Source organism: Elephas maximus, chromosome 17 (assembly GCF_024166365.1).
Source record: "Elephas maximus indicus isolate mEleMax1 chromosome 17, mEleMax1 primary haplotype, whole genome shotgun sequence".
NCBI lineage: Eukaryota > Metazoa > Chordata > Mammalia > Proboscidea > Elephantidae > Elephas > Elephas maximus.
The window spans coordinates 46,692,448-46,703,687 of NC_064835.1; the positions used below are offsets into that span (position 1 = coordinate 46,692,448).

The window sequence follows — 11,240 nt, forward strand, 5'->3', positions numbered from 1 at the left end:
GTTTATTGTTTGAGTTTTTTTCCCCTCTGTTGACCTGCCTTCTTCCTATCTTCCCATCTTAAGCTTGGTACTCCAGGTCTCAGCCAGGATTACCAGGGCCCTTGCAGGAAGGGAGGAAAAGGGAGGACCTGTGCTTCTTCTCTTCAACACCACACTAACTCATTGTCTTTGAGTCCATTCTGACTCAGATCCCCATGTGTGAGAGTAGGACTGCTCCGTAGGGCTTTCTTGGCTGTCATCTTTACAGAAGCAGATCAGCAGACCCCTTTCTTCCGCAGTACTACTGGGTGGGTTTTGAACTGCCAACCTTTAGGTTAGTAGTTGAGCGCAAACTGCTTGCGACTTGCAGGAACCTCTAACACCAGACTAACCACGATGCTTAAATGGATATGCTGATGAGAATGGGAGAGCCAGGAACCAAACTAATTTAACCCCATTTAGAACACAAAGGAGCCAATTAAAGGAAGATGCAGGTAAAGATGACAGGTTAAACACATACATTCTATCACTATACCGCCTCATTTAAAATCAAAAACACCTAAAATACATAGAAGATTTTTTAGAATATTATTTTAAAGAAATAACCCACAAGGATAGGAAGTACAGGACAGGAGGCAATAGCACCAAAATATTAGAACTTAGAAAACAAATGGTCAGCTGCTAACCAACTTAACTGACCCAAGAAGCCAAACAGAAGTGTTAACAGGAATAGAAAGCAGAGAGAGATCAGAATCCTTCTAAGATGGAACTCGGGGTACCTGTATTAGTGACAGGAGGGGATGAGGGGAGGCAATGGGCAAGAAAGATCCAAAGCCACAGCCCTTACCCAAGAGGAGAAAGACTGAGGGAAGGGGAGCCCGGTGGTGGGCCCTGAGCCAGGAGGGAAACTAGTGTCAGTGATGGACCCAAGGACTCTGACAGCAGAGTATGCAAAACCAACCAGAATTTATAGATTTACCAACTCCACCCAGAATTATCCTGATCACAGTAGTTGTCTGTGGTGGGTTTCTCCACTGTAAGATGAGAGCCAGATACCAAGCAGGCAGGTGGAGGAGGGCAAGGGACTCCAGGACAGGGCTCAGGACTCCAGGGCAGGGCTCAGGACTCCAGGGCAGGGCTGGCAGATCTGGTCTCCTCATCTATGTGTATCAAGAGCAGAAAGCCAGTACTCAACATGTAAATCTCGGTGACTGAGCCCCTCCCAGCTTGTAAGCCCTGACACAGATGCTCCTGTTTTCTCTTTCACTCTAGGAAGTAAAAAAAAATACCTACAGCCTAGTGTCCTCTTGGAGTCCCTGGGTGGTGCAAATGGTTAAAGCACTTAGCTGCTAACTCAAAGGTTGGGAGCTCAAATCTACCCAGAGGCACCTAGGAAGAAAGGCCTGGTGATCTACTTCAGAAAAATCAGCCATTGAAAACCCTGTGTAGCACAGTTCTGCTCCGGCACAAGTAGAGTCGCCCCAAGTCGGAGACAACTGGACAGCGATTGATTGGGAGAGTCCTCTTGGAAGCAAGATGAGCCTGCAGTTTCCAGAGCAGAACCAGACTCCTGCGTCATGTTTATGGCACCTGTCTTTCCACATATTCGAGCACAGGACTTTGCTTCTCCCAGCACATCTCTCTTCAGAGACACAGCTCAACAGACACAGCTCTGAAGCAACAAAGAAGCAGCTCTTTCTCAAGGGGTCTCCTCTTCTCCCTGCTTCCTGACAAATGGGGCCCAGCTTTGTCCCTTGTGGATTTAGGGCAGATGTCCTGGTGCTGTAACATGGAGGACAGGCAGCTGATGGCCTTCTAAGCACCACTGGATGTGGGCCTCAGAATTTCCTAATGGGGTATCAGGCTTAAATGACAGACATTGTGATCCTAAGGAGGAGTCCAGCTGAGGCAAAAAGAATCACCTACCTCGGACTCAGTCATGACTGAAGAGCAGGAAAAAAAATGCTGAACCACAGACATCAAGATGGATTATCAGACACAAATATTCCAGAGCCAGGTAAGAAAGCCACTAGCCCTCAAACCTTGCTGAGAGCCAAACTGCGCCATTGTGTCCCCGACACACTCAGTGGTTTACTGTATTACTCATGTGAGGGGAACCTCCCCAAATAGGCTGGCTAATTACGTCAGATAAAAAGCAAAAATAGTGTTTCTTATAATTTTAGACATGAGGAATATTGATAAGATAGCTTATCAATTGTTTCCAAAACAATTTATAGATGTACATTGCATCAAGAGTCTTTCTCTCTCTCTCTCCCTCTCCCTCTCTCTCTTCCTTTTCCTCCACTAGTAGTTTAGAATTTATTCTGAGAATCTAACTTTGCTGATGATTTTATTTCAGGAATGAATTTGTTGGAATGCTCCCCAAGAAGTTCTGTTTCCATCACTCTTGTACATTAAACCCAAGAACCTCTCTGGCTATTTTACTGGCTCTTGGCCTTTCCTCAAACCTATCTTATTATCAATGTCCATCGTGAACACTTTGTAGAATGGCAGATCCTGGCCAAGTCCCATAGATGCTTCTGAGATATCCTTTGCCTTTAAATAACAAAGCATACACATATAACGGATCTCAACTACTTCTCAAGAAGTTGCAACAAACATCACAATAGCCACTCCCATCAGTCATTATTGTGTGTGATCTATAAAATAGTTCTTGTCACAATGGTTCTTAAGATAACCATCTTTCATTAGTAGGATATACTTTTTTTATTTATCAATTGTGTTCAAAATGATTTATAAATATGCACTGCATTGACAGCCTCTCTCTGTCTTTCACTAGCAGTTTAACAGCCATTCAGCTACACTCTTTACATTAGATTTCATTTCCTTGTTTAGGAACAGACATACCTCATATAGCCATGTTACCTTTTTCTTTCCCATTTTCCAGCCCTCGCATTGCCCCTACGTCTCTTACATTTATAAGAGTTTCTCCTATAAAGAACCAGAGGAGGTCTGATATTTTTGTGCTCTTGATTTAAAGTTTCTAGAAAAGTATTGAATCAACAAAGAAAACTCATGCATATGTGGTTAAAATTTTTTTTAAATATGTATTTATGTATTGCACAAGAATATGGAGAATTCTAATAGGCAGTGTCAAAATTTCCTTTTTTTCAAAATGGATATGTTTTAATATTTCTGAAAACTATAAAACTAATGTACTCACATAATTTAAAAAATCAAATAATCTACAATATACAGAAGGGGAGAAAAAGTATCATTGCTCCTCCTCCCTCCACAACATACCCCGTCATCCCAGGAGACGGCTACTGATAACAGTTTGTTGTGTATCCTTCAAGAATTAGCACTCATTATAGGCATAAATGGAAACCCTCGTGGCTTAGTTGTTAAGTGCTACAGCTGCTAACCAAGAAGTCGGCAGTTCAAATCTGCCAGGCGCTCCTTGGAAACTCTATGGGGCAGTTCTACTCTGTCCTATAGGGTCACTATGAGTCAGAATCAACCCAACGGCAGTGGGTTTGGTTTGGTTTTTGGGTATAGGCATAAATATCCAGTTTGAATGGGATGGTGGTATCACACCGTACATCCCGTCCAGGGGCCTGCCTTTTCACAATCACTTTCCATTAACTACGGCGCTAATTAAAAGGTCAGCAGTTTGAATCTACCAAGCATCCCTTGAAAACTCTGTGGGGCAGTTCTAATCTGCCCTATAGGATCGCAATGAGTTGGAATCCACTCGATGGCAACTGGTTTGGTTTTGGGTTTTGCTTTATATAGAGACCTACTTCATCATATTATTGGCTGCTTTGAACTCCACTGTACAGCTCTGTCATTGTCATTTAACCAAACCTCTATTGACATAGATTTCAGTTATTTTCTATTTCTCACCTTTTAAACAACATTTCAGAAAGCCTGGTGGCATAGTGGTTTAGAGCTATGGCTGCTAACCAAAAGGTCAGCAGTTTAAATCCAACAGGCACTCCTTGGAAACACTATGGAGTAATTCTACTCTGTCCTGTAGCATCGCTATGAGTCAAAATTGACTCCATGGCAATGGGTGGTTTTAAGGGGGGGGTTTGTGAACAACATTTCAATGAGCAGTCTTGTATATACATCTGGCCACACTTATCCAGTCATTTCCAACCCTAGGACAGACTAGAAGTTTTCTTTTTTTTCCCCCCACCCCAGCATTTTCTGCCATACATGCTGCTTCTATTGAGTGCCTGTCCTCCAGGGTCAAATCTGCAGTATAGCGCGGTTAAGTGCATGAGCTCAGGTTCACATCCCGGGCCTGCCACTTACTGTCATGAGCAAGCCACCCAACTTCTCTGCACTCAGGTTTTCTCATCTACAAAATAGGGATAATATTAGCTGTTAGTTCATAGTGCTGGGGAGGGAGTGATGATTAAGTATGGCAATCCATGTAAGAAGCCTGATTCTTAGTAAATGCTCAATGAATACCAACTACAATGGTTAATATTGCTTGTATCGCTGCAGAGATCCATGTTGGCTATATCCTCTGTTGCTTATTTGGCACACTTAAATTCCACTTGCCAATTCCTCTCTTCTCTCTAACTCCAAGTTGACTCCTCTCTTTCCTCATCTTTAGGAGAGACCTCCTGCTTGCTTTGTTATTCAAGGTAACTGACAAAGTTCCCAATGACAGAATAAAAGAAACCTACTCCTAAATTTTGGAACTACAGCTGCAATTTCTCTTACAAAATTTACTATGGCAGTGTTCAGTATTGTCATTTATCAATGCTGATCTAGTTTTCATTTTTAATTATTCATTGTTTTCATTCATTTTTTTTTTTTTCTGCAAATGTTTGCTGACAGCACATAAGAGCAATTAGATGTTCTAGGCACAATATCTGTCTCTGTGCTCTGCAAAGCCAGGTCACTGGTTGGGGGTAATGTGAGAGAAGGTCTCTCTTGAGTTGAGTCTTGAAAGGAAATTAGTTGCTTACAAGTTAAATCAGGTGGGCAGTGTTTCCAAGCAGAGGGAAAGTTTTATAAAAGTTGGAGACCACAGAAGGGCTATAAGGGGTTGAGTATGGTGGGAGCAATGCATGCTGAGGGTAGATATGGAAAATTAAGAGGAAAACCACATTACAATAAATGAAGGTGTACACAAAACACAATGAGGTCTTCAGTGCCCTTGATGGAAACATGGCATGTCATGATTCTCTGGAAGCTCCAAAAACAGCATGAACCTGGTTCAACTGAATGAGACATGGCAGATGCCCCTCTGAGCGATTCCTGTCCTATGACAATGGACCAAATGATCAAATAAATCTACTTCTCTCCTTTGTTGATTTTTGTTTTTATTTCACATGTCATCAGTAGCTTATTTCCAAAACACATTTCAAAGTAAGACTTGTGCCTTGATTTGGTGTACATTTAGTCTGCCTTTTTTGAAACATCATGTGAAAGGAGAGATTCAAATAGGAAGATATTAATGTCAGTATTATTAACTGAGAGAATCTGAAGAATTCCATATTTACACTGAGTGAGGTTTACCCTTTACAAAAGATCCCCTCCTCCCAGGAGAAGCTATGAAGAAGTGCCTATTTTTTTTAATATGTTTGTTTGTTTTGGGTAATCTACATTCAGTCTACATTCAAAAAAAAAAAAAAGCAGTCCAGATGTGGTAAATTGCTAAAGAAAGGTACCGTCAGGCCATGGACATAAATATACTGTCCTCTAGGATTTTGGATTTCACCTAAAAAATCAAAAAATTTTCCTCTTCAGAGAAGCTTCCAGACTCCCACACCTGCTTGCCTGCTTGAAAGTGGAGTTAATTCAGCAGCTGGCCCTGGGCTCTGTTCCCCTTCAGTGAGAAGGGTTTTTGTACAACCAGGCAATGAAGAGCTATCACTGTGGTGGACGTTCGGCGCAGGGACCAAGGTGGACCTCAAACGTGAGTAAAATCCAAACCTTCCTTCCTCCATTGTCTGTGTCTTGTGTTCCCTGTGTCTATAAGCTGACTCTTGGAAACCCAACTCTGGCATTCTCCAGAGTAAAGATAAAGCCTGTAGGCAAACTGGAGACTAATCGTACATTTTCTGTAAGAACAAGATTCAGTTATTGTGTGAGAGTAAGTTTTCTAAGTGATAGTGTCAGAAATGTATTGGGGGGCAAAATAACATCTTCTGGACAGAGCCGTGCTCGGTTGTCAGAAAGGGAAGCTCAGTTTTTGTATAGGAGGGAGGTTAAGAGGAACCATTGTGTGTATAGTTTCGGCGGTGGCACCAGGGTGGAGCTCAAACGTAAGTACTCTTTTCAGCTGATTCTTCACTGTTTCTGTCTAATTGCCTTGGTTTTTATTCCTTTCTATGAGTTTTCAACAGTTGAATGTCAGGGATATAACAAATTTCATTCCCAGATTAGGTACAGAGGAGGGAAAATTCTTCCATGGCAGGTTCGGTGGTAGCTAATTTTAAATTTCCTAATCAAAATAACTGGGGAAGGGGGCTAGCCTCACTCAGGAAAGGTTTTGTAAAGGGAGAAGTTAAGAGGAGTCACTGTGGTTCACTTTCGGTGCAGGGACCAAAGTAGATATCAAATGTAAGTACGATTTTGCTCAATAATTTGTGAAGTTTTTGTCCCATTGTATCATTTATGTGAATTTGTGACATTTCGGTTAAAGGAACCATTTTTGGTGACCCATAAGTAAAGAGCAGAAAATCTGTCAACTTCAAAGCTGAACAAACAGACAATTTGTTGAATTCGTGAGGAAAATAGGATTTGTGGGGAGAATGGGAAAGAAAGAGCGGGATATTTCTCTGAATTAGCGAATCTAGTATGATTAGCTTCAAAAGGGGGTTTTTGTTGAGGGGGAAATATTAGAGCCATCACTGTGGGTTACTTTCGGCGCCGGGACCAGGGTGGAGCTCAAACGTAAGTGCACTTTTCTAACCTTTTTCTTCTAAATTTGTGAAATCTGGGGGTTTTTATGTTTGGGATATGAGTTGAGATCAATTCTGAAAACAATGGGATTCCTCCTAAAATCAGGTGAGGAAAGGACTAAAACTCAGTTCTTCTCTAGGAAAAGCAAAGAGCTAGTCTAGTTTGCCAGTTTTCTGTGTATCTGTTGATCAAGTAAGATTAGCAGCAAAAGAGCCTTTTGTTGAGGGCAAAGTAAGCCGATATTGTGGCTCACCCTCAGCCAAGGGACCCGTTCAGAGGTTAAACATAAGTAATTTTTCTCTACTGCCTTCTGAAGTTTGGGTCTAATTGTCAGTATTGACTTTTAGAGGCTTAATTATAAGTTGCGTGGAAAGGCGTAACTGAGAGCATTTCAGATTTATCATCAGTTTCAAAAGTTAAGTTCATCTCCAAAAGTGGATTTGGAGACAAAAAGATTAAATTAATCTAAATCAAATGACTTAAAGAAGAAAAAAATAATAGTGTAAATGAATAAGGAACCCTTGGAGTTCTGGAGAGCGAAAGTAGATGCATTTTCATTGAGCTTTGCCAAACATTTTATTGATTTTTCGCTCAGTATGTATGATAAGAAAAGTAGAGAAATGTATTTCTTAGTATCTGTTTTCTCTCTTCTGCATGATAAATTATTTTATAACTATAAAAATCAGTAGTACGACCTAAAAAAAAAAAAAGTTAGAGAAGGATACCTGTTGGCCACGTAGAAGAGTTGGCTTAATTGTGAATTAGTAGCAATGCCATTTTTATAGACTAATGTGAAGTGATAAACTGTCCAAATCAGCATAGAATGTCCATAAGGTAAAGAGGTTCCATGGCAATAAGGTCTTGACAAAGACCTTATTTTCTTTAATCCAAATGGTACATTAGACTAAACTTGAAATGATCTCTTATTGTAATGGTAGAAAGACTATGGTCCCCAAAAGCTCAGTTTCAAAGAAATGTTTAAAATGAAGGAAAGTAAAATAATCACATTTTTTAAATGATCTTGGGCTTGTAGAAAAGTAGGAAAGATTCTAAAGAGTTCTCTCTTTTTTTCTCATTATTGTTATAATTGGCCATGTTATTATTTGGCCACATTTGTATACCGCCAAGAAGGCCATGGCTCAGCTAGCGTGGTCTGTAGACTGTTTGGTGGTCTTTCTTCATGGTTGACTCGCAGGGCTGCGCCATAGCGCTCCCGTGGCAGAGCCGCCTGGCTGCTAAAGACCACAGCAGCGCTGGCTAATACGATTAACTTTGCCGTGGCCTGCTTTCCTGATGCACAATGATACAAATAATGCCACTAGCAAGAAGAGAATAGAATTCTGGTGGGCACTGAGCTGACATGAGAAAAATAGCTAAAAGACTAATTTATTAGAAATTTTAAAAAGAAAATTCGCATTCATTGTAGTTGTCAGCGGCCACTGACGTGGTCCTGGACTGTAAAAAATTTAAAGCTATTTTTTTTCAGTGATATATAATCATTTCGATATTTTCATCAAGCTAATTTAGACAATAAAAGCTCAAGCCAACAGAAATAAGCATATGAACCTCTTACAGGGTAAGGTCCACGTCAGCAAAAAAAAAAAAAAATCAGATTTAATGCCAGCAGTCTGATCACTCAGGGCTCGATGAGTTAACTTTTTTTACTGAGCTCACATTAAATACCAAGAATGTATGTATAGTGACTGAGAGGGGAGCAAGATAAATTTGTGACATGTCTTCAATTGTCAAAAATTGAACTGCTTGGATAGGACTGTGATATAGCAGTTGCACAAAATATCTAATCATATATAAATGTGATTACTAAAAACTTAATGTAAACATGTTCTAATACTTTAATTCTATGATAGAACAATTTTGATCTGGGTATTTTAATCGTATAACCTCTAATACAGCTTACTAATTTGGGTCTTTTTACCCCAGCTGATTTCAAATGTGATGCTTAAGAAGGGTTATTCTGATCTGCAGCAACTTGGCATGATTATTTAAGGTCCTTAAAACTCCATAAAAAGCCAACAACTTATGGAGATAATTTTCATACTAAATGTGCTAATTGTTTAATATTTTAATGCAGTATGGATAATTTAAAGCTATCAAGGAACCACAGATAAGAATATCTTCATAGAGTGGTTTCTCCTTCTTTAATTTCTAGAGATCACATTATTTTGCTGCCAAAAAACAACAACAACAAAAAAAACCCACTGCCGTCGAGTCGATTCTGACTCATAGCGACACTATAGGACAGAGTAGAACTGCCCCATAGAGTTTCCAAGGAGCGCCTGGTGGATTTAAACTGCCGACCTCTTGGTTAGCAGCTGTAGCACTTAACCACTAAGCCACCAGGGTTTCCATTTTGCTGCCAAGCCTATTTTATGCAATTCCCTGAAAATAATTTGTTATGAAGGTTAAAAGGGACGAAAATAGCAAGCATTAGAAGTTCAGTGTCTTATGTGGAATTGTTTGGCTAACAATGAGGTTAGCTTTATAATAACCTAAACATTTATCCGCTAACTTTTACCAGCAAAGGAGTCTTGATTTGTCAGTTTTTCTTGAAACAAGAAGAAGTTGAATGGGGCCATCCGGGGACTTGCTGTCCCACTGCTGGCTTGAGTCCCCACAAAGGGGGATTTCCAGGGGGCCATCTGGCAGCTGCTCAGGGTCAGAACTGAAGCTAGCCAGTTCCTCCTAGGCAGGTGGCTAAGATTACAGTTGACCCCAAGTCATTGCACCGTTTCTGGTCTGGCTGAAAATTGCCTCCCTGTGGTCACAGATCGTCAGACTAGCCTTGAGATTCATTTTGAGGCCTCTGTGGTGAGTGGGAGAGTTGTTGGCGTGATCACAGAGGGTGAAGGAGCTTACACCTTCCCGAGCACAGGCACGGGTGAATCCACCCCACCAAGCCAAAGGCAGCACAGGGAGCAATGGAAAGAGAGCATAATGTTACTAGGCAGTCCTTGGAGAGAGGCCGGGAAATGACAGGGGTCAGAGGCTTCTCACGGCCACTGCCTCTTCTTCCCCCACATGGAGGGGACAAGATCTAATCTGACTTCAAAACTCTGAGGGGTCATGAAGTGTCAGTGTTCCTTTGTCTGAGGTATCCGTTTACTGCAGGAGGCAGGCTGCACCACTGAAAGAAAGCGGAGGTCAGAAAAGCATGCAAGAAGGTCTCAGAATGGCTTCAAAGAGCTCAAAGCAATTTAGAACTTTTTTGAAGGGTAGGGAGAAGCTGCGGAAAAACTCAAAATCATCCAGATTAGAAATTTTCTTCCTGCCCTCACTGCTGCGATTATACAGAATAAGCAGGCTGCTTTCTGTATGTCTGTCCTTCTCATGCTCTGTGATTAACCATAAACAATGCATTCAAATGGAGAATGTCCCCATTGCTTAACTAAACACAATCTGCTCTGCTTCCTTCCTCAGGGGCTGATGCTAAACCAACAGTCTTCATCTTCCCACCATCTGAAGAGCAGATAAAGGGCGGCGCAAGTGCCTCCGTAGTGTGTCTGGTGAATGAGTTCTTCCCCAGAGACATCCAGGTGAAGTGGAAGGTGGACGGTACCCAGCAGACAGGCAACTTCCTGGAGAGCTTCACAGAGCAGGACAGCAAGGGCACCTACAGTCTCAGTAGCACATTGACACTCCCTGTGAGCACCTACAATGCACATAAACGCTACGTCTGCGAGATCACCCACAAGACCCTGCCCTCGCCCCACGAAGAGGGTTTCAACAGGGACGAGTGTTAGAAGGAGGCAGCCTGAGGCACCCATGCCTGGTCCTCAGTCCCAGCCTCGCCCCCTCCCCTCCCTAGGCCTCTGGCCCCTTCCCCACAAAACACCTATCCTTATTTCAGCCCTCCAACTATCCCCTCATCTCATCTCCCCTTCTCTTCTTGTTTGGCTTTAATCATACTAATATTTGTGGAAAAAGAAAAAGAATAAAAATGAAAATGCCTTGCACCTGTGGCTTTGCACTCCTTACTGATTCACTGGTTGTCGTACGTTGTTTTTCAAATTACTCAGCTTCTCTTCTAAGGAACTAGCTGTTTAGTTGCCCTAAAATAACCACCGTTCATAAAAATCATCCTCCATTCGACCCTACCATCCTCTGTAAGACACTCATTCATGGAACCCAGAGACCCCCCATCTTCACAGCCTCACTTCCCTGCACCCTAATATGGAAGGCTTGCTTTCATATTAGGAAATGAAGATGAGTTGCATATGTGAAAACTCTCCAGCAAGCCTAGTCATCTTTCCAAGGGTGACAATTCCTACAGTCACTTATCCTTTGATTCCCTTAACACATTCTGAGAATTTACCCAAAGCAAATCTTTCAAAAGAAGAAAACAACTATAAAGA

The 11,240-nt window shown here is 41.6% G+C and overlaps 1 gene segment (V, D, J or C); it reads left to right on the top strand.

Annotated features, from left to right (window-relative positions):
- The first annotated feature begins 1,948 nt into the window (after positions 1-1,948).
- LOC126060435 (immunoglobulin kappa constant-like) lies at positions 1,949-10,841 on the top strand. The segment is given in 3 exon segments: positions 1,949-1,996; positions 5,710-5,878; positions 10,306-10,841. Coding segments are annotated over 3 exon segments (525 nt in total).
- Positions 10,842-11,240: the final 399 nt, after the last annotated feature.